At 48.2% G+C, this 24353-nt stretch overlaps 1 protein-coding gene across 2 annotated transcripts in view; it reads right to left on the bottom strand.

Moving 5' to 3' along the window:
• Positions 1-24353, bottom strand: part of Syne3 (spectrin repeat containing nuclear envelope family member 3) — an 80117-nt gene that overhangs the window by 29119 nt on the left and 26645 nt on the right. Inside the window, exons 2-5 of one of the 2 annotated variants that reach the window (XM_051150979.1) lie at positions 17846-18003; positions 11877-12049; positions 10563-10872; positions 764-925 (exon numbers count right to left, since the gene is read on the bottom strand). In XM_051150979.1, coding sequence (XP_051006936.1) covers positions 764-925; positions 10563-10872; positions 11877-12049; positions 17846-18003 — 803 coding nt within the window. Of the gene's footprint in view, positions 1-763; positions 926-10562; positions 10873-11876; positions 12050-17845; positions 18004-24353 lie in introns of those variants that run through there. The other variant, XM_051150988.1, reaches the window with a different exon arrangement.

Raw genomic sequence — 24353 nt, forward strand, 5'->3', positions numbered from 1 at the left:
TACCGCCTGCTGTTCTCCCCTCCCTTGCAGACACCCTGGCCACATCCAGTCCGCTGGCCATGCTCAGGCTACCTCTTTCTCTCTCTGTCCTGGACTCTTCCAGATGCCTTTGGCTGTTCTCTCTGTGTCTGTTTGTCAATCAAAACTTTCCCCTTAACCATAACATAGAGCAGTCATGTCTGCTGTTTATTTACTGCATCCCTCCCCCTCCCCACACTGCATATATCTGGTGCCAAAACTCTTGCACATACTAAGTGCGGGATCTAGAAGCTCCCCAAGACCATGCAGGGTGGCCTGAACCCACTTCTCCTGACCACAGTGTGGTACCCACCCAAAGCTCTTCACCCTGGCATGACTGGCATTTGAGTGGGATGATTCTCCATTGGGGTTCTTCCCTGGCCACTGTAGGGTGTGTTGTCACATCTCTAGCCTTCATCATCTGGAAGCCAGGGGCAGCACCCACCCGGACTTGTAATGAATAAAAATGTCTCCTGACATGCCATGCACCCCACATCTGAGACCCACGGGTCTAGACCAGGCTACTGCTAATCCTGCAGGTCCAAGCTGTCATATGACACCCCAAATGCTTTGCACTAGATCCCCTGATTCTCTTCCCAGGAGTTGGTGCTGTGGCGTGACAGCGTCTGGTGTGACAGCTAATATAAATCCCTACTTGCAATAACTACATAAAGGCTCTCCCTCAGCAGGCCCCCGAGCTGCCCTAGCTGGGACACAGCGTCCAGTCTGGGTCGCAGTGGTGTACCTGTAGCGCAGAGAGACGGTGCTCCGTGGCCAGCTTGCAGGTCCTCCCCAGGCAGCCGTGTACCTTCTCCACCACCGCCTTCAGCCACAGCTGGAACTCCTTCACGTGCTCCCGGTACTGCTCGTGCTCCTGCGCCACCCGTGTCAGGAGGTCCACTCTGTGCTGTAGGGGGAATTGCCTGCCATGAGGGTCCCCAGCCTGCCTAGGAGCCCACTGCCTGAGGCTGGGGTCCTTTAAGGCCAGGAAACAATAACTGGCTTGGCAGGCAGTGGGGGGTGGGGGGGGGAGATTCTGTATGGATGTGTGAGTGCGTGACCGCAGCAGAGATGCTGGGGTCAGAGCCAGACCCTGAGTTCACACATGCCAGCGCTGGCCGGATCAACCCTACAGCTGGCGTTTTCGCCTGCTATGTATGAGGAATGCCACTTGATAGGGTATGGGGATAGCATGAATGGCATATTAAGGACCCAGAAAACTGTCCCTCTGAGCCCTCGCCCCCTCGCTCTCACCCCAGGGTGGATGAGCTAGTTCCATGCAAGCTCTGTAAACTCTCCTCCTCACCCACAGGGGTCTCTCATTTTTACCCCAACTTGACAGACAAGGACACTGAGGCCCTGAGAGGTGAAGGGACATCCCCAAGGTCACCCAGCTAGGACAGCCAAAGAGGTGGAGGTGGGGCACGGGGTGGGGGGGGGCGGTCAGGACTGTACAAGAAAGGTAGCTGAGCCTGCACTCGGGAGGCAGAGGCAGGCGGATCGCTGTGAGTTCGACGCCAGCCTGGTCTACAAAGCGAGTCCAGGACAGCCAAGGCTACATAGAGAAACCCTGTCTCGAAAAACCAAAAAAAAAAAAAAAAAAAAAAAGAAAAGAAAGAAAGGAAGGAAGGAAGGTACTGAGCATTACTTAGAGAGGACGCCATAAAGCAAACCAGTAGCCATGTCGTGTCCCTCAGCAGTTTCTGCTTCAGTTCCTGCCCTGATTTCCTTCCGCCGATGGTGGACACTAACCTGGAAGAGGAAGCCCAATAAACGTTTTCCTCCCGGAAGAAGACTCACTTCTGGTCAGAGCTTGTATCACACCAACACAGAAGCAAAGCAGGCCAAAAGGAGTTGCAGAGAAAGCGAAGGCAAAAGAGGCTCAGGGGCTTTCTCAGTGCGCCTCTTGTGTGGCGGGCCACCCATAAGCCATAGTGCCTCTTGTGTGGCCAGGCATCCATAAGCCACAGCCTGCTTAACAGCCACTGATCATGGGATATGCCCTCCTGAGAAGGTGCATGCCAGAGTCAGGAGGATCTGAGACTCTCATGGGGCCCAAGCTCAAATCCAGACAGCAAGCAGGAGACTACACTCTCCAAACCCACAGAGGGATGAAGGGGGGACCCTCAAGCTGGGGGGACCCCAGACTGTTTCTATCAAACTAACCGCTTTCGGCTTTGCCTATCATGTACCATCGTCTACTGCCATCTTACACAGTCACCTGGAAACTGCTTTCATTGTGTCATGTAACCAGCCAGACAGCGAGGAAGAAATGGCCTTGTTCCTGTCAAACCTTTCATTACAGGTCCCACAAAAACGCGAACTTCATGTCACTTTTGTACGTCATGAAACAGTCAGCTTTGACATTTTTCCCTGCCTGTTTCTACACCTAAAAGCTGTTCTTAGCCCAATGCCAAGCAGCCACTGGAGAGGCCAGAGAGCATAGCAGCTGAAGGTCGGTGACCTCAGCACCTCGCTGTGGAGCAGGCCACATCTAGGGAGGCCCTGAGCCTGTGGGAAGCTGAGTCACAAGTCCTCCACTGAGGAGGGCAGACCAACTGTCTGTGCGCAGTTCTTCTCCTTTGAGACACTGTTCATCCAAACTATACAATACCAACTCATTAAACCTCTGCAGTAACTACAGCAAGCACACGAGAGAGCGCGCGCGCGCGCGCGCGCACACACACACACACACACACACACACACACACACACACACACACTTTAGAGAGGTGGCAGCCAAAGCTTAGGACCAGGGTACTTAGGAAAGAGATGAGAATTCAAGATAAGGACCACCTGCATCCCAAAGTAGAGCCTTGGCAGTGGCCACCCGCTTCCATGATCAGTCATTGACCTCCAGGGAGTTGCTGGGACCTCTTCAGTTCCCTCAATGGTCTCCACTTCCTGCAGTGCGCTTTGCCCATAAGCACCCTCCAATCCCAGGAAAGGCTCATGGATGAGACACAGTAGGGTTGCAAGGAGCCTTAGACTCTAAGAGCCTAATGGTGACAGATGAGGGTGGGAGGGGGCCCTCCCAGGAATGAATGGTGGTTAACTCTGCCTCTGTGAGTGATGAGGTGCTGCCCCCCAAAAAGTCCAGAGTAAATAAAAGTCTCAACGATGAAGTGAGTGGTGGCAGGCAGGAATCCAGATCAGTGGAGTGCCAGGCACAACAGCCATTTCAAAGCCTAGCTCAACCAGTGGGAAGGGTGACTGAGCGGCTGAGGGCCCTGCCTTCTCATTAAACCAAACAATTAAACCATCTGCAGCAAGCAGAGTTGTCAACAATGTCAAAACCCAAGCAATTAACAGGGCGGCTTGGATTTATGTCCCCAAAAAAGGGCTGCAGAAAGTCTAGGACCCATGGCCTGATGCCAGGCAGCCCTTCTCAGAGGAAGAGGGAGGGTGTTGCTGTTTGCCACTCGGAAGCAATGGTTTCAAATCAAACAAGGAAGACACTCCTAGCACTAGCTGGGCTGCCTGCACTTTCTTTTTGATGCTTTGAGAGGAGAGAGACATTTGTTCAGCTCTACACTTGGTCTAGAAACTTCTTCTGGGGTGATCCCAGAAGCCAAAGGTGGGGGAGGGTTCTGCCCCACCGATGAGAGGCTTCAATGTGTCATATGTTTAACATCTATAAAAACAGACCGGGGATAGTGAGGTGCTAATCAGGTATCTGCTCCTCTGCTGCCAAACCTGGCAACCAGGACACACACAGTAGAAGGAGAGAAGGTTAGAGAGGCAGCTCAGTAGCTCAGCACACTGGCTGCTCTTATAAAGGTTAGCAGGCTGGGGAGCCCCATATCCTCAGGACCGGGTATGTATGTGTGTGTGTGCATGTGCGAGTATGTGTGTGTGCCTGTGTATATATATGTGTGTGTGAGTGCATGCATGCATGCATGTGTATGTCTGTGTGGGGGAAGGGGGTGTTGGAGGGCAGGTTTCTTTTTTAAAAATATTTTATTTATTATTTTATGTATGAGAGCTCTATCTGCATGTACAGCTACATGCCAGAAGAGGGCATCAGATAATATTATAGATGGTTGTGAGCCACCATGTGGTTGCTGGGACTTGAACTCAGGACCTCTGGAAGGGGAAGAGCAGACAGTGCTCTTATCCACTGAGCCATCTCTCCAGCCTGAGGGCAGGTTTCATAAGCAGTTCCAAACATGTGCTATGTGTCACACAAAGATGCTGCTTCTGCCTGTCCTTCATTCTCCTGAGAATAAAGGCTATCCTTTATGGTGGCCAAAAACAAGGGTTCAAAACCTAGTAACAGTTAATGAGCAAGGCCCGCCCCCCCGGGTAGCAGCAGAGCCTGGCCTGGAACCCAGTCCCTGCTCAAGCGCTTGGCATCTCTAATAGATTTCCATTCTGCTATTACATTTTGGATGTGAATGTCCCCTCATGGCTCATGTGTAGGAGGCTTGGTCTCCAGCTGGAGGTGCTCTCGGGAGGTGACTGGATCCCGAGGGCAATGACTTCATCAATGAGTCAACCCACTGATGAGCTTGAGTCAAATGGGCTGTTGGAAAGTGGAGACTTGTGGCTCCTCCTTCTCTGCTTCCTGGATGAAGAGGTAAGCAGCTTGCTTGACCACAGCTCCCTTCTCCCCTGATGTTCTAGCTCACCTCAGGCTCAGAGCAGCAGAGTCAGACTGAGCCATCTAAAACTGTGAGCCAGATTTAAACCCTCTCACCCTTCAGGCTGTCTTCTCGTGTTTCCTCGCAGAGATGGAAACCGACACCCTGGCATAGTATAGAACGTCTTTCCTGCCGTATGGTGGTGGTACTTGTGTTAATCCCAGCACTCAGGAGGCAGAGGCAGGTGGATCTGTGTGGGTTGGAGGCCACCCTGGTCTACATAGTGAGTTCCAGCCCAGCCAGAGCTACACAGTGAGACCCTGACTCAGAAACAAATAAGCACACTCACTTCAGAACCCCAAGCTAGCACAGTGACAGAGAAACAGGGACAATGAAGGCCAGTTCCCAGGCTGCCTGGCTGAAGGAAACACACTGATGTGTTAAAGGTAGGTGTAGAGATGATCTCCATTCACATTGGATTAAGGTTTGTCTATGTATATTCAGTTGTTAACTGATGAACTGGCAGTGAGCTACATTCTGGTATTGTCATTACTATGACCCATTACCAGCCTCCTGTTTTGAAATCCTACAGAAAATGCCAAGAGTATTATCAGACGTATCTCACTGCTGATCGGTTGTTATAAAAATCTGACGGCCAATAGCTAAGGCAGGAATGGAAGGCGGGACTTTCTGGCAGAGAAAGGGAGTCTGGGAAGAAGAAAGAGGGGGTCCTTCACCAGGAGAGACAAAAGGAAACAGAAGTGCAGGCCTAGCTAGTCACGTGGTAGAACAGGGCTGGGCTGGACAGGCTAATGTAAAGAAGCTAGTTTGAGAGTCTGCCCAGATAAGGCCTATGGTTTAATATGTTAAAAAGTTGCCGTGTCTTTAATTTTAGCTGGCAGGTCACCAGGTCTTACAACAACTGTCATAGCAAAGTGGAGCATGAGATCCGAGGTGAGGGCACTAGGCGAGCTCACAGAGCTTCAGTATGACTGAAAAGCTGACAGGGAACTGATAATGTGTGCTTGAAACTGGCCATCCCCAGAACACAGAGGTTAGAGGAAATTAAGTACAGAGGGAGTTTGGAAGTGCTGAGAGAGAAAAAAGTAAATGCACATAGAAAGGGAAGTCTCTGGAAGAGGGAAAAACGGAAATAGAAATGTTTTGAAATGTGCTTAGGTACCAAGGAAAGAAAAGAAATTGGATATAGACAGTCCTAGAGGGAAAAATACTTAAGCTAAATAATTAGGTGAAATTCCAAAGGAAGGAGAGAGAAAGAGAAATAGAAGTGTTTTGAAAGGTGTATGGACACTAAAGAAAGTGAACATGGACAATCACAGAAAGAAATACTGAGTTTGAATATAAAGAGTAAATTCTCTGAGGGAAGGAGAAAGAAAGGGAAATAAAGTCTCCGAAGGAAAGAGAGAGAAAGGGAAATAAGTAAAAATGTTCTGTCAATGTACATAATAAAGTGAAGTCTCAAAAGGAAGGACACCATTAGCAAGATTAAAAAGAAAATATTTTCCATGTTAAAAAAATGGAAAAATACGTCGGTAGTAGAGGCACACGCTTTTAATTCCAGCACTCAGGAGGCAGAGGCAGGAGGATCTCTGTGAGTTCGACGCTAGACTGTTGTACAGTGTAAGTCCGGGACATCCAGGCGTACATAAAGAAACCCTGTCTTGAAAGATTTTAAAAAGGAAAATACTATAGCAGAAGGTCCTTGGACCATATAGTTTTGTTTTAGTTGTCATCACAGAGCTAGTTACAGTGTGTTCAGTAGTGATTACAGTTTTTGTGTCTTCTCTAAGAAACTTCAGAAGAAAGTCGTGCAGCTCCATTCTGCTTTGTCCCTCAGCTTTCCGGATGCCCCTGAACACCAAGCGGGGAGAGACAGAGCAGAGTCTAGAACGGATGGGCCCCGCAGGATTCTGGTCCAGCTTGGGGCACAGGGGAGAAGGTTTTCTCCAGGGACTTGAGCATCATAGCTCTCTAAGATCAGTGGGCGATTGTTGCTCTTCCCCAAGAGGGACAAGAAGAAAGGAGCAGAGCAGCTCCTCTGCCAGTGACAGCAGGGGCTCTGGCACCAGAAGCTAGGCCAGGCGGCAGCAGGAGCTCTGGGCTCTGAGACTTGGCCAGGCAGTGGTGGTTCAGCTGGCGGAGGCTGCAGTGGATGTGGTGGCTGTGGCAGCTGCGATGGCCACAACAGGAGCCTGACCAGGGGTCCAATGATGTTCTTTGGGGGGGAGGGGGAGAGCTCGGTAAAAACACCCAGTCTCAGATGATGCTCAGTGAAGTAGCCTGTGCTCTTTACTTGAGGTGGTCAGGCACTGTGTAAACCATGGTCAGTGGGAAGGGTATTTGGGGGTGAACGCATTCCATTGGCCAAGACTAGAATACTGGCAATGCTCTATTTACATGAGGAAGAATTCCAGGTGCTGTTGCTACGTGACTGGCTACCTGTGACCACCTTGGGGGTCACCGTGCTACATGCTCAGAGGCAGGCACAGATACAGGGAGGGAGCTGTCCCATTCCTGCTGTCCTAGGATGAGCTGGAACACGCTTCACCGTGTCAGTCGTATGCCAGTTCCTCTGGTGGCACAGTCCACATGCCTCACAAAGCAGACTTAGGTAAGAAGAGAACTGAGACGTGGAATGCTAAATTACAAGCAATTAAAAATAGAGGAAGGGCTAGGCATGGTGGTGCACGCCTTTAATCCCAGCACTCAGGAGGCAGAGGCAGATGAACTGCTATGAGTTTGAGGCCAGCCTGGTCTACAAAGTGAGTTCAAACAAAGTGAGTTCAGGATATCCAAGGCTACACAGAGAAACCCTGTCTCAAAAAAAAAAAAAAAAAAAGAATAGAAGAAGGAAAAAGGCTCTACCCAATAGAATAAAAGAAATTGATAGCAACTGAAACTCAAAGCTCCCTATCTATGAGATGTTTGTCAGCTCTTTGTGCTAAGGGTTCACTAATGCAGTGTGGCAACACCGAAATTCCAAAGACGAACAGCCAAGGCTTTGCTGCTATAGCATGAGATAAAACAGCTGACCCAGAACTTAAGACTTTCCTAGTTTCTTTGCTTGATTTTGTTTGAATTTTTTTTTCCCTAATAGTGGGAATAACTCATTAGCAATTATGGAAAGAAAGATTCCAGAAAACAGATATTTTGGCAAACTGCTAGAAATGATAAGTGACCAAAGTTAAAATTACAATTACATGGAGTTGAGATTTAAGGCTTAGTGGATATCTGAGCAGATGTAACAGTAATTTCTCTGGATTCTTAGAATCCAGCTTGGCCACTTCTATGGGTATCTACACAGCTCCTAGGAACTGAGACATTATCACAAGTAAAACAAAGTATGAAATGGATTAAAAATATAGGACCAAAAGTGCAGATAGGAAAATTAAGGCCATATGTGGCAGATATACTCATGAATATATGGGGAAGAGATCTATTGCAACAATGGGAGACAGGGATTAGCATCCCTCCAACTTTAGGGATAAACCATAGGATAGAAGATATTCCTCATAAAGGTATTAAAAAGTGTCTCCCAAATAGTTACAGACTGTCCAGGTTGTCCATAAGCAGGACACAGGAAAGGTTGGCTCTCTGAATTTATGAAGAGGGCTCTACCTTTAAGATGGTTAACTGACAAGCCTGTTGGGGTAGAGCCCTAAAGTGAGGATGGTTGATCCAGGAGCAGCCAGAGGCTAAACATATTGAGTCTACCAGCCCTTGGAAATTTCCTGTATTTGTCATTAAAAATAAATCTGGAAAATGGAGGATGTTAACAGATCTAAGGGCAATTAATAAAGTCATTCAACCGGGCGTGGTGGTACATGCCTTTAATCCCAGCACTCGGGAAGCAGAGGCAGGCAGATCGCTGTGAGTTCCAGGCCAGCCTGGTCTATAAAGCAAGTCCAAGGCAGCCAAGGCTACACAGAAAAACTCTGTCTCAGAAAACCAAATAAATAAATAAATAAATAAATAAATAAATAAAGTCATTCAGCCTATGGGTTCCTTACAACCTCAAATCCTCTTCACTTACTTGTTACCTTAGGCATAGCCTATTACAGTAATTGATTTAAAAGATTGCCTTTTCACACTTGGGAGGCAAAGGTAGGCAGATTTCTGTGAGCTCAAGGCCAGCCTGGTCTACAAAGTGAGTCCAGGACAGCCAAGGCTACACAGAGAGACCCTGTCTCAAAAAAAAAAAAAAAAAAAGATTGCCTTTTCTTAATACCCCTTGAAAAACAAGATAAAGATTTGCTTTTACTGTGCTCATACTTAGCCATAAAAAGCCAATTTGAAGACACCAATGGAGTCTTGCCATAAGAAATATTAAACAGCCCCACCTTGTGTCAATACTTTGTACAACATCTGTTAGAAACCATTTGTAAATGCTTTCCTCAATCTAAAATTTATCATTATATGGTTATCTTATTGGCTGATTCAAATGCAGATGCCTTAGAAAAAATACTTGATGAAGTAAAGGGAATTTTGCCTTGCTAGAGATTACAAATTGCTCCTGAAAAAATACAAAGAGGAGATCCTATCAATTATCTAAGATATTATATAGGTTTACAGAAAATTCGACCACAGAAAGTACAAATCAGGAGAGATCAATTACAAACTCTCAATGATTTTCAAAAATTTCTGGGAGATACTAACCAGTTATGGCCCACAGCTGGATTAACTACTCAAGAGCTGAGTAACTTATTTGAAGCCTTACAAGATGACAAAGACCTAAACAGTCCAAGAAAATGACCAGCTGAGGCTGAGAGAAAGAAATTACAGGGTCCACATGCAGATCGGTTGGATCCAAAGCTTGATCCTCCTTCAGTTATTTTGTCTTCTTTGTTTTTATTTTTGGCCTGGCAGATCACCAAGATATTATGACAGATAATATCAGCTGTGGGGGTGTGTACCACACCCTGACGGGATGAGCTCAGTAGGAAATCACAGAGCCAACAGGAAGCAATCTACCCATAGAGGAGACACAGTGACACGGAGTGTGCACCCCTCCTGCTTCCGTTGTTAGACACATGCTTACTAACAAGTAAGGACACAACCCCACTGCAGGCAAAGGGACATTTTTTTTTTAAAGGAAAGGAACAGGTGGACATCCTAAAGACCAATAAAGAAAAGCAGAATTTCTTAAAAAGTAATCATTTAAGACAATAATTGAGTGAACAGCTGCAAACAGAAGTCAGGAGGAGACAGGGGGATGGGCAGAAGGACTGGAGTCAGGCGAAGAGCAGCATCAGATGAACTTAAGGGATGAAGGGGAGAAACCAAAGATAAGAAAAGAAGGGAAGTGGGAGGGAGAGAGAGAGTAGGAAGGATGGAGGATGATGAGAAGCCACGGGGGACATGGACAGCACATTCCAGCCATTGGTTTGTGCGGGTTTATTGGGCATCCACAAGTGGACAAAGTGTATAAATGGTGGCATATGGGTAAGGAGAAGGCTGGTGGACAGGTAACCAGGTGCTGACTGGATGAGCGAGTGAAAAAGGATAGACAGCGAGTAGGTGGTGGGCAACAAAAGTAGATGGAAAGGATCAGCACATGAGAGGAGGATGGCTTGATGGTGAGGAGACGGGTGGGGCGGAGGGCTGAGTGGATGAAGAGATAAACAGAGTGGTTAGTCGGTGAGCGGTAGACTGATGAATGAGTGACCAGATGGGTAGGAGAGAGAGGAGAATGTGTAGATTGATGGATGGGCGGGTGATAGAGAGTGAAAGGGAGGCTTGGTGATACCCTAGGGAAGGGAGCAGATGGACCAGGAACTTGAGTGGAAAGTAGGTGGGTAGATAAACTGATGGTGGGTGGCTAATGAAAGGATGGGGAGGAGACGGACTGGCAGGGAGTGAGCAGAAGAGGGCTGGATGGGCATATGGGGTGGAAGGTGGATGGTTGATGGTTGATGGATGATGGAGCCATCCGTGACTTGCCTGTGCCCTGGCCTTCACAGCATCATACTCAGCCTTCATCCTTTTCTGGGCATCTTCATCCACGCTGGGGTCTCCAATCCTGTTGAAGAGGGAGCCTGCCTCCTCCAGCAGCCGGTCCAGGAGCACAGCCTGATTGTCCACATTGTGTAGCATCACCTGGGCATGGCTCAGCTGCCACTGCTTCTCCTTCAGCCCCAGCTGCAGCTCCACAGGGGGCTCCAGCGTGACCACCATCTTCTGGAACCAGCGGTAAAACTCATCCCGAGCCAGCAGATACTCGCTCCAATGCAGCCACACCCACTCGATGCGACTGTGGGACAGAGATGGTGAGGCTGAGAGGCCTGCCCCCTGGCTCCTGGGTAGAGAGATGCTAGCGCTGCCCAGACACTAGGAGCTGTGTTATGGGGACATGGTTGATGCCTTCTCTGCACCAAGTCACACTCCAGATTCTAGATTCTACTTATTTCCCATGAAACCTCGTGTCCTATAAGAAACCTCCCAGCTGAGGCCAAGCCCAGATCCTAACCTGCTGGCTGGGGTGGTGGTGGTGGTGCGGGATAAGGTTCAGGGGCCCTGAGCCACCCCAGATTAAGACTCTGAACTCCCACTGCCAGTATACAAATCCTTCACTGTGTACACAGTGGCCCCAGACCCTTAGCATATGCTGCCTGAAAGCAATTAGCTTGAGACTGTAATTGATATTGGGCCGAAAATAAACTATCTGTGGGTCAGTTAGTGGCCACCAGGTGGGGATGGAAGATGAAGGGCCTGTGTGAATGCGCAGGGTATGGTAGCCTCTCCCTCTTCATCTGCCTCAGTTTCCACCTCTGGTGTGGAGATGCCTCTATCTTGGCAGCCAATGTCATGACATTTGTTTGTAATGTTGGCTAGAAAGGTTTGGAAGGCAGAAAGCTCTGTTCAGTCATGTACCACCATGCTCAGATTTACATGAGCTCTGGGGATTTGAACTCAGTTCCTCATACTTGCAAAGCAAGCACTTTACCCACTGAGCCATCTACTTAGTCCGGGCCAGGCCTTCTATGTCTCCTGTTCTGCAGAGGACACATATGCAAACCTATTAGGGATGCTGGTGCAACAAATGGAGTGTCCAGTGTCCACCTGCCATCAGCATCACGCTTACATGTTATTAGAAAGAGGCACCGGCCTGAATCCAAAGAGGACATGCTGTACTGAGAACCCCCTAAAGCCTGAAGAAGTGTAACTCAGACAGGAGTCTCGAGATGGTATGGTGATGGGCAAGGCAGGTCACCAGCATTTGAGGATGTAGCAGTGACATCCCCTGACCGTCCCCACCTGTGGCAATGAGTCATGTAGGTGACCGTCTCTTCCCACTGGGACTTGATATCCCTCAGCTGGGCCAGGATCTTAGGCTTCTGGCCCTCCTGGCAAGTTGCCAAGAGGGCCTCAGCCGCCCGCAGGACCAGTTCCACCTTCATGCATCCCTCAGGCTCCAGATGGCAGATTTTCTGTGGATAAAACAGCCAGTTTCCCAGGGTCAGACACACCAGGCACAGGCAATAGTGTAGCACCGAGATCTGAATTCCAAGGCTAGAGTAGTTTCACCTCAGCTTGAGGCCCTACACTCCTCTGATGTGCCCTGGGCAAGCAGCTGAGGCCTTTGGGAAGAGAGAGAAAGCTCGGGAGTTTAGTCATGACCTTGTCCGCTGGGCTGTGTCCAGACAGGGCTCATTCTCTCCTGGGATGTGCCTTTTTCGTCCTGTATGAGCAGATCAACCTCTCAGACTTCTACATGGAAGAAAAGGGCAGGCAGTGTACATCACTGTGTGGCCATGAGGTGACGCCCTCAAGTCTGCTGTCAGAGGCTATTGTGGTCCCCACCCAACCAAAGCTCAAAGGGAGTCTGCCACACTGCTTTGCCCTTTGCTCCCATTGGTGACAGGAATTCTACATTCCATACTCCATTTCTGATAGGTGACTCACTCAAGGACACCTCAGAGCCTTGCCTACATCCATCCAGTCTGTGTCTGGCCTGTCTCTCCCAGCCTCTGCCCTCGTCATCTCTCTTTAAACTTGTGTGTGTGTGTGTGTGTGTGTGTGTGTGTGTGTATGTGTTGTATGTGGGTAAGTGTGGGTGCATGTATGCCACACACTGTACATGTAAAGGTCATAGGAGAGGACAACTTTCGGGGGGGTCTGTTCTCTCCTACTGTCGGCCCTGAAAATCAAACTTGTGTTGCCAATTTGACAAAAGTTTGTCAACTTTTTGTCAATTTGACAAAACCTAGAATCATCTTCCAGAGCAGATGACCCTGTCTGTGAAGGAATTGTCTTGATTGTCCATTAGTGTGGGAGAACAGCCCACTGTGGGTGGCACCATCTCTAAGCAGGTGGGCCTGGGCTGTAAGAGAGAGAGAAAGAAGGCAAAATATTCCTCCATGGTTTTTCCTTTGAGGTTCTGCCTCAGCTTCCTTCAATGATGGATTCATCCCTTTCCACTCCAAGCAGCTTTTGGTTGTTTTTTGTTTGTTTGTTTGTTTGTTTTTTCAGAACCACAGGGGAACAGTGTGTAAGCCCCTTTACCCTTCTGATCAACCTCGCCAGCCCTGTACCGCATCATCTCTCAGGGATGCACCTGCTCATAGATGTCCTGTATCTTTTATCTCATCCTGTCTTCAGCTCCTCCGAGGACCAGCATGGGGCACGGCAGATGGTTAACCTCAGCTATTGTAACTAATAATTGTTACTATTCCATTTCACAGACATAAGCTTGGCCTCCTGATCAGGTGACTGGACCAAGTCCAGGGCCATTTATAGACTAGGGCAACCTTTGGCAAGCATTTTGTTAACTGTTGCCTAATTGTACAGGCCCTCCCCCAACACAGTCCCCGGCACTCTTTTTTGCTTCATACATAAAAGCTAGTCCAGATAACGACTACAGTGCATGGTGACAATGTGAAGACTTCCCACTCACACGTGTTATAGAAGAGCGAAACTAAAGAGCCCCTCCCCCTCCTCGCCCCTGTCTCTACGTGGGACAAGGTCAATTGAAGGTGGGGAGCTTCCTTACAGGAGAGAAAAGGTGTGGGGGGCCACCCTTAGTGGCTCTTGGCTTAAAACATAGGCAATTCCACCTTGCCTGTAGGCTCCATTTTCTACCCCTCCAGTTGGCACGTAGCAAGCTGAGGTCCTGGCCCAGGAAGCTGCTTGCTTACCTTATCTCTGCAGCTGCATTCTCAGAACTAACCCTCCTATCTTTGAAATTTTTACTACTGAGATATATAGCAGAACAACCTTATTAGGTCCTAGGAACCCGCTTGCTTATCACCTTCGCTTACTTTCTTATCTTGAAGTTTTTACTACTGGGCTAGAGAGCAGAGTAGCTGCCATTAGGTTTCCATAGCAACCCTGCTCTTGCCCCTCTGAAATTCTATAAAAACCCTGCGAAATTTTCCAATAAATTGATCAGAATTCAGACTTGCCCTCATTTCTTCATGTCTCCTGTCCTTTGTTCGCTCCAGCATCCCCTCCCAGGTTCTGTTTGAAGACCCCGCAGGCCAGGGCAGTTTGGCACCCAGACGTGTGGCCTGAGGCACGGGGGAGCGTGCAAGGAGCACTGTCTTAAGACTACAGTCGCATCATACATTGAGGTCCCCGCAGAGAAAGTCCACTCTGTGAGTGAAGACCTGCACAGAGGTCGCCGCGGAGAAACGCCCACTCCATGAGAGAAGATCCAAGGTAAGCAGACGGTGATATTATGGGACAGGGAATTAGTGTACATGAAAAATTCATAGGTGGACTTAAAGATTCTCTCAAGGCACGAAGAACTAGGGTTAAGAAAAAAGATGTAGTTCATTTTTTCCTCTTCCTGAAGGACATTTGTCCATGGTTCCCGCAGAAAGGAACCATAGATGAGAAAAGATGGAAGAGAGTGGGTGATGCTTTGAATGATTAAATGTGATTAATGATATCTTGTGTGTTAGATACTTTCACGAGGATATTAAAAATGTATTAGAGGAAGGTAAAATTTTTCTTAAAGAAGAACTTAGAAAAAGTCTGGGGAAATGTGAAAGTCGGCCTACCCAGTCCTCCCTTAAGGACCCCTATTAAGCCCAGTCTGCAAATCTCCTCTGCCTGAAGAGTCCCCTGCCATACCTGGACTCTAGTCAAGGAATTAGGTGAGGTGGCTGCCACCCTTCTTTGTCCTCCTTGTCTGTCTCTCTGTCTCTCCACGTTCTTTAGTTTCGCTTTAAAGCTCGAGCATTTGAGTTAGTCGCATGGTCAGGGTTGCTCTTTGCCAGTGCCAGGAGGCTGGAAGACGTTCCTGACCACCAGGAGGGGGAGTCAATCCCCCCTCCACTTGGGGAGCGCTCACAACCTGCCTGATCACCTGGTCCGATCCCTCACTTGGTTCTGGTTTTGGTGTAATCCAGATTATTGCAGCTTTTTGGCACCGTTTTCTATTTTTGTTTATTTGTGTCTATTTGTGTGGACTTTCTCACTATGAGACAGAAAGAATCAACCCCCTTGATTGTTGTCTTAGACTACTGGACGGATGGACGGACGGACTGGGGCATATAACTTGTCCCTCATAGTGCAGAAAGACAAACCTGTCACTTTTTTGTCTGTCTGGTGTTTAAATGTTTTTTTCTATATTATGTTCTGTTAGAGAAAAAAAGAACAAACTTTCATCTGCTGGCCGTTAGTTCTAACTCATTTCAATGATTCTCAAGAAAAAGAAACAACAAAAACCGATAAACTAGCACTGTCTGTTAATGCCTGGCTGGTGCTCTGGAGGGGTCCAGGGTGGGGTCCCTGGTGCTGGATGCCCTTCCAGTTTGCTTCACCTCTTGGGTGGCCAGAGCTGATGGCTCAGGCAACCGATCAGAATTGAAAAGGACAAAAAGGAAAGGGAAAGAGAGCCCAAGGTTTCTTCTCTAGGGACCGGCTGTACTGAGGCCGAGGAGAACTTAAACTGGCCACAACTTTCCTGTGGCTGAGGCTGTAAAAGCGGCTTCTGGCTGGAAACTGCACAGGGGCCATAAAGGGAGGCTCTTTGATCTGTAGACAGGCCTCTTTGCGGAGATCTCCAATAAGTTGGTGTAAACTTAGGCTTATTAGCCACAGAAGGCTGATAGCCCTGAGTCGGCTAATTTATTTGTGAATCTACAGAGAAATAAGAAGTAAGAGAGAGAAAATAAACCACTCACACACATACATTCAAGAGAAGAGGATCAGGAGAAAAGGTGGATGAAGTCAGGCATCTTAACTTCAACTGAAGTTAAGCTTCTCAATTCTCCCCACCACGTTTATTGTGGAGGACCGTGCTTGTACTTCTGAGAAAAGGAAATTACCTCATAGTCAAAAGAGTGCAATTAATCACAGAAACAGATCAATTCTAAAATATAGCAGGTTACATGTTTTAAATCTAAATATTTCTTATCTATGTATCCACTACATAAGTTCATGGTGAGCTCAGAATGACAAAGGTTGACAGGGTCTAAGGTTAACTGGGTCTGAAACTTACAAGAGTAATACAACTTATCAATTAGGATGGACCTGACTATACATTATCCAGCTGTCTCTTAGAAACTGGTGAGTAAAGACGATGAAGACAGTGGGACTTAGGAGAGGATCTGGGAGCCTTGTGAATACAAATATGCTTGTGTCCCAGTATCTGAACCCACAGGAAGCAGGCAGTCCTCTTTCCATTTCCAGGGCTGCATGCATACACGGACACACACTCACATAAGCACATATACAAATACACATAAACTCACACAGATACACAGACACACATGCACACACAGACATGTACACATACAGACATACACACATGTGCACGCATACACACAGCCCAGCCAACCGCCTAGTTAGCTCCTCTTCACTCCCTTTCACGCCTCACAGCCCGCCAGCAGGTGCAAGCTTTCCCACAGCAGGCAGCCGAGGAAGGGCACTGGAGGACAGTGATGTTGCAGGTCGGAAGGACGCCAGGAAGCCAGTTGGAATCAGAGAAGACTGGCTACATTTCATTTCACATACTCACTCACGGCAACCTGAAGGGGAGACAGTGTAGTGTAGTGTAGGGTAGGGTAGTGTAGACAGGCTTAGTGTAGTGACAGGAAATCGAGGAGGAGCATGTAGGCTTGTGAGAGGTGACAGCGGGGGGCAGGAATATCATAGATATGAAGGACTAATGCTAGTGGCAGCTCTGTTTTGCTTTGGTCAACAATGGGAACCATGGGGGGTTTCAGAGGGACCAATAAGTCTCTTGATGGCCAATCTCAACTGTCAACTCGCCTGAATTGGCAGCCACCTGGGAGATTGGCAGCACATCTCTGGAGGTGTCTGTGAGGTCTCTGACCAAATCAACACGTATGTGCCCTGTACATATGCCACATATGTGTCCACTGAGGCCAAAAGAGTGTCAGATCTCCTGGAGCTGGAGTTACAGGCAGTTGTGAGCTGCTGAACATGGCTGCTGGGAACTGAACTCAGGTTCTTTCAAAGAACAGCAAGTACCCTTAACTGCTGAGCCATTTCTTCAGACTCTCCCAATCTTGTAAACACATTTTTATTTGTTTGGTCTTTCTTTCTTTCTCTCTTTCTTTCTTTCTTTCTTTCTTTTTTAATTTTTTATTTATTTTTATTTTTGTTTGTTTGTTTTTTTTCAAGACACAGTTTCACTGTCCTGGAACTCACTATGTAGACCATGCTGGCCTTGAACTCCCAGATATCTGCCTACCTCTGCCTCCCGAGTGCTGGTATTAAAGGCATGGTGCCAGAGGAAACTGGAAGACAATAGATCCCCTATAGCTACAGTTAGAGATGATTGTGAGCTGGCTGACATGAGTGCTGGGGTCCAGATTCTAACCCTCTGCAAGAGCCGCAGGCATCACTCCAACCTTGAGCCAATGCTTTTCAGCCCCTCCCACAGAGGGTAGAAGCAGATCGTTCCAGACTCATCAGAAGCCTTGGATTCAAAAAGTAGGTACTGGGCAGAGCCAAGCCTGAGCCAGTAGAGTTAAGAGACCCATCCAGATATATAGATGCACCCCCTCAGATCAGAGGGACAGCCCCTGTCCCTTGTGACCAAAATATGGACAAGCAGCAGGGTCATCTTGTAGAACTTTCTGGAAGATCGGAGCCTCAGCTCCAGACCCCCTGATCAGAATGCATATTTAAGCAAAATGGCCCGGACATCCGAACACAGTTCCGAGCATAAACAACACACTGATCCCTCAGCCAGAGCAGGAGAGAGATGGCCAACTCCACAGAGCTGCCAAAGTAGGGCCACTACTTACCTCTGTCTCCCGTAGCCGTGCCTCCAGTGCTGCTCGGGGCCCTTGCGTGTTATCATTGACCTGAAGCTGCTCCTGTACCACCTTCATCCACGCCTGGGCATCCTCCACGCTCCTGTCAAAGTCCTCCTGGGGCTGCTGCGTCATGGCACCTGTATAGACTGGTAAGGACCACATGAGGTCAGAGGCTACAGAGAGACACCAGGCAGTAGACACAGAATACCAACCCCCACTCCCACCCCACACAGTGCTCCCCACTTGGCACAGCTGTCAATCCTGTGTCCAGAGCTGGACATGGGCAACACAGGCCTCAGCTCTACTGTGGTAGCGTTAGGCCAGTAGACAGGTCCTTGGCGTGTAGCTTCTCTGTCTAGTTCTCTAGCTTGGGAGAAGGGTGGCTCCTATCCACTTTCTCGGGCCCTCCACAAGAGACTCTCAAAGCTCACAGACAGGGAAGTCACAACCCCAAATGAACTTGATTTGAATGGACCCAAGCCCTCAGTGGAAGGAACATTGCCTCTGGCATCAGCCGGACCCACAAAACCCCCAGAGCACTCAAGAAATGAATGTGGCAGGGAAAGGAAACGAAAGTATATTATCCCTACTTCACACCAACTTGGGTCTCTAGCAGTTCTTGTTTGTGTCCCTCCATGGCCCCGGGGGCAGGGCTCCTCACCAACGCAGGCAATCATCTGGCCCAGTCCCTCTGATAAAGCCCACCTGTTCCCTAGGGACACCTGCCAGCTGGGCTAAGCCACCCACCCCCACCAATCCCCTTGGCTAGGCTGCTGCTTCTAGCCTCACCCTGCACTGTGAACACAAAAAGTCTCAGATTTCTCATCCAGTGTTCTTGAAATCCCACTAAGCCGGGGACAAAACTCGTCTGTGCATGTGTGTGTGTGTGTGTGTGTGTGTGTGTGTGTGTGTGTGTGTGTGTGTGTGTTCCGGCTCTGGGTGTCAGCTGACAGTGACTAGAGCCTGCTTTGGATTAAGGCTATTTACATCCACATTCCATGTAAAAGGATTGGGTCTGACTTATCTGCCAGTCTCCCACGATGCCTTGCACAGTGACGCCAAGGTTGCTGGCAGGAGCAGCCCAGAATGGATGTACATTGTAACATCAAGTGCCTCCCCAGGCCATGGTCTCATTATTTTTGTTTTATTGCAGTGCTGGGGTAAGAGACAGGCTTGCATCTCTGCTAAAGGAACTAGCACGGAGTTGCCTCCCAGCAGTGCCATTTAAAATGACAAAATGGGTAGGACATGAGAGTAGGAGGTGCCTATAGGGCAGGAAGTAGGGGTCTAAAGAGGGGGAAACAAGAGAGTGTGATGGGCAGGAAGGAGAGAAAACTCCTAAACTATCACATGCTCTCTCTCATATGTAGACTCCGTGTTTAATTATATCACACATGTAATCAAAGCAGAAGGGAGACCATTTGGAATGAGGATGGGGGACAGAGGGAGTGGGCAGGGGACACTGTGACAGGGCAGGGGACAGAGTAGTGAATGTGACCAAAGTACAGGGATATATCTGAATCAAAAGTCAGAGACCATGGACCATGAAATCTATTATTCTGCATGCTAACTAAAAAAATTAATAAAAAATAAAGTGGTTAATAGAAAGCAACCCCCATGCCCAACCACAGGACGTGCATTATGTTATATGGCCCTACTTGCACTGGAAGCTCCACAGCAGCCCACAGAATGCAAGCACAGCAGGGACTTGTGACCACCAAGGATGTAATACCAAGGAGTGGGGCAAAACTCCTTGCATTTAGTAGCTACAACTCTACACCTGATTCCAGCACTCAGGATCTTGGAGTTCAAGTTCAGCCTGGTCTACAGAGCGAGTCCAGGACAGTCAAGGCTACACAGAAAAACTGTATCTCAAGCCGAGTGGTGGTGGTACACGCCTTTAATCCTAGCACTCGGGAGGCAGAGTCCAGGGCAGCCATGGCTACACAGAGAAACCCTGCCTCGAAAAACAAAAAACAAACAAACAAACAAACAAACAAAAAAAAACCCTATCTCAAAAAATAAGGCCGAGCAGTAGTGGCGCAGCCTTTATTCCCAGTACTCAGGAGGCAGAGGCAGATGGATCACTGTGAGTTCGAGGCCAGCCTGGTCTACAAAGTGAGTCCAGGACAGCCAAGGCTGTTACACAGAGAAACCCTGTCTCGAAACAAAAACAAAACAAAACAAAACAAGGGAGAGAGAGAGAGAACACCACCAACAGGAGGTTGGATGGACAGCTCAGCCATTAAGACCACCAGCTGCTCTTGCGGAGGCCCTGGGTTCCATTCGCAGCGTTTACTCTGTGGCTCACAACCACCTGTTACTCTACCTCCGAGGGCATTTGACGCTCCCTTCTGGCCTCCACAGGCACTGCATGCATATACATGGCACACAGACATACAGAAAACAGAAATAAACAAACCTTTAAACAAACCACCTCTAAAAAGGACAAAAATTTTAAAACAAAAAAACGCTACTTGCATAAAAAGGTTGGGGACTCCCCATTCCTGGCCCATGTAACTAAGAGTTGAGGGTGTGTAGAAGTAGGCCAGCCCCTCCAAGGCCAGGTTGTCCATACATATGACCTGAGGCTTCTCCCATGGGGAGAGCCACTGTGGCCTCAGAAGCCATTTGGCTTAAGGATAACTGTCCACGCCTGGTAAGATCACCCCTAAGGGTCTCTTTTCTCTCATATTTATTTATTTATTTTAAAATAGTTGTTTGTTTTTAATTATGTGTATGCATGCATGCATGTCTGTGGGTGCCTGTGGAGGCCAGGGCTGTCAGATCCTATGGAGCTGGAGTTACAGGTGCTTGTGAGCCTCCTGATATGGGTGCCGGGAATTGAACTCAGGTCCCTTGAAAAAGCAGTACTCCTAACTGCTGAGCCATCTCTCTAGCCCTCTTTTACTTTTGATCTCACAAAATTTTGTGAGATTTTTCAGGAAAGAGCAACCATCTTTTTTCGACTGAAAAAAAAATAAATAAATAAGAAGAAAGCCCTAATTCCGAACATGACTAAACCTCTCCAAAAGCCTTGACTGGGAATCTGGCTGGCTCAATTCCCATGGCACTGGGTGGAGGAATTTGTGGCAGACAAAGAAACACAGACAATGGCCGTGCCAGCAGTGTTGGGCCAAAGGACATGGGCATGGGTGGGTGGTGCAGAGCAGCCTGCGTGCTAGGAGTGGCCGCTGCTAATTCCAAACTCAGCCCCCAATGCGTTGTTTTGACATTTTTCTAGAAACTTAATATGTACCCACGGCCACTCCCTGCCTCTCAATGCTTCTTCTGAAATGCGCCTCCACGTGTGCCAGCCTCTCCTGCACGTGTGCATCAGTTCTTTGTGGCTCTGAACTGCTGTCCTGTCGCATGTCTTGTCTGGCTTCTGAGATCTCTGTTTTTCTTTTTTGCAAAGGAATGCAGGGACAGAAAATCATCCCCTGAGCCTCAGAGGACAGCAGTTTCTCCCTGAGACCATAGCAGTGGGTCTAGCAGAGCCCTTCCAGGGTGGGGCTTGCAGAGGGAAGTGCACTGGTTAGGTGACCCAGTCGTGCACCTCACAGCAGGCAGGGCTCAGCCCAGCCTCGGGTGGCATCTATACTGGCTGAAGAGGCTACAGGTAGAGTTCAGGGCATCTGAACCTCTTGGGCAAAACTGCCACACCCAGGAATTTAATTAAGGAAGCATTCAGGCCCCTGGGCACTGCAGCCCCAGCAGTAAATAAGCAGACGCCCCAACAGACAGCACTAAGACTGGCAGCTGCTTACAGTGCATGTGTGACTGCAGGTGGTAAGGCCCTTAACAAGTGCAAAGGATTTAAGGAAACCAGCCATGACAGGACCCACTTAGCAAATATTGAACACAGATAGACAGACAGACAGACAGACAGACACACACACACACACACACACACACACACACACACACACACACACACACCTGCCTTATTAACACAGTAAATCACACAATCTGAACCATGGATCTTATAACTCCTGGAAGTCTGAAATAACACTGAACATAACCAACACTCGGAGACGGGTGACAGCTGCACCATAAACTAAAAATACATGTGACAGAACACCAGCCCTGCAAATAGCAAAGGAGCTTTGCTGCTGCCTGTGTAAGTGCCGGAAAACCATCAGCTCCAGGTCAGGTCGAGGTCAAGGTGGAGTCAGTTTCTCATCTAACCTCATGGGCCCCTGAGTTCTATTCAGGGGCACCCCGAACACTGAAGTCTAGCCAATGGAGAATGGAAGTGAGTGTAAGAAGTGAGCAGGTGAAAAAGCAAACAAAAGGCCGGAGAGATGGCTGAGGGGTTAAGAGCACTTACTGCTCTTGTAGAGGACCTGGGTTCGGTTCCCAGCACCAACTTGGCAGTTCACAACTATATGTAACTAGTTCCACAGGATTCAATGTTGTCTTCTGGTCTCTGTGGGCACTAGATACGAACATATTACACACACACACACATACACACTCACAGGCAATCACTTAGACAGTATCCTTGGTTATCAATTTGACTACATTTGGAATTCATGTAAAGCCAAATGGCTGGATATACCCGTGAGAGAGTTTTTCCTTATAAAATCTTCTGAAGTTGGGAAGACCCACTTTTAAGTTCCACCTTTAGTTTGGGCCACACCCTCTGCTGGCTGCCTATGTACATGGAAGAAGGGAGCTCTTTCTCCTTGCCTGCTTGCCCTCACTGTCACTGGCAAGCCCCTTCCTTCACTATGCTTCCTATAACCTGTTACACATTTTGTGAAGAACTAGAAGGAACTAGAAGTTTCCAAATATGAAGAAAGCGAAAAGAGGGCCACTGAGCACAGGAGAGGGATACTGAGCATGGGAGAGGGATGCTGAGCACAGGAGAAGGATGCTCAGCACAGGAGAGGGATGCTGAGCATGGGAGAGGGATGCTCAGCACAACATACCTTGTGCATCAGTACGGAATTTGTACACTGTGCTCATAAATGTGTGTGTTATTGTGTGTCAATTTTTTTAAAAATGTAAATTTAAATAAAGTCTTAATCCTACAGTTTTGGCCTCCATATACACTGTATTCACTTGTACATAACCACAAATACACATAATGAATTTAAAACCTTTTTTTTTTCTCCATAATGTCCTTAGGGTGGGAAAGGGAAGATATGAGCGATGGGGCAACAATGTAATGTGAATAAATTATAAAAAATTAAAAACTAAAAAAAGAAATAAATGCTCTTGAAGAGTCTCTTAGATACCAAACATATCTTAAGTAAGTTCATTACTTAAAATTAATAAACATCCTTTTTTCTGACTGCTCTTTCAACCCATATTTGTGATTTAGGAGTCCCAGTTATCTGGGAGATTATTTAAGACTTCCGTATGGACGCAATGGAGCAAAGGAACCAAAAAGCCGCCACAGGACAAAAGGGCCCTAGAGATCAGCCACTAGAGTGCAGAGAAAAGGGGATGGTGACATCACCAGACCTGGGCTGGAGGTGGCAGCCACTGTAGCCCAAAACAGACACCACAACCACAGGACTCCTCACCCAGCAGGACAGGCCACTTGGAGCAAACTCCAGCCTTCTTGTGGTCGGCCTAGGTAGAAGGGCAGCGCAGCCTTCAAGGGATGGCCTCCCATTACTGTGCTGGGTAGTTTTATATTAACTTGACATAGCTAGATTTATCTAAAAGGATCCAATTGTAAGGCATTTTCTTTTTTAAATTTTCTTTCTTTCTTTGTGTGTGTGTGTGTGTGTGTGTGTGTGTGTGTGTGTGTGTTGTTTTTGTTTGTTTGTTTTTTGAGACAAGGTTTCTCTGTGTAGCCTTGGCTGTCCTGGACTCGCTTTGTAGACCAGGCTAGCCTCGAACTCACAGGTAAGGCATTTTCTTAATTAGTGATCCATGTGGGAGGACAAAACCCATTGTGGGTAGTGCTGTCCCTGGGTTGGTGGTCCACAGTCCTGTAAGAAAGCAGGCTGTGCAAGTCACGATGAGCAAGCCAGTAAGCAGCACTCCACCATGGCCTCTGCATCAGTTCCTGCTTCCACGACCCTGCCCTGTTTGAGTTGCTGCCCTGGCTTCCTTCAGTGATGGGCTACAATGGAGAAGTGTATGCCAAAACAAACCCTTTCCTCTCCCACTTGCTTTTGGTCGTGGCCTTTCATTGCAGCAATAGAAACACTAAGACAATAACTGTAGGCACGGATGGGAGGGGGAGAGGCAAGTAGATGGGGGCTGGGCCAGAGCCGAGCACACTGCCCATTCGAAGGCTCCCTTTACCCTGATTCTAGCTCCCAGAGCAAATGGCTGAGCTACAGTTGGTGTCAAGGGACCAGTCTTGCAGGAAGGACAGGGTTCTTGGCATTGACAAGAATATGTAACCTGGCCTCCTGCCAGCTTGGCCTCCCCCTGTCTCCCAGGGTAAAGGAGACCCCCCCTCTTCTTTCCTTTCCCAAGCTGAAACTGCAGGGGAGGGCCCCTCCCTACTGCCACTGGTAAGATGCCA

The sequence above is a fragment of the Acomys russatus genome, chromosome 1, assembly GCF_903995435.1.
Source record: "Acomys russatus chromosome 1, mAcoRus1.1, whole genome shotgun sequence".
Classification (NCBI taxonomy): Eukaryota; Metazoa; Chordata; class Mammalia; order Rodentia; family Muridae; genus Acomys; species Acomys russatus.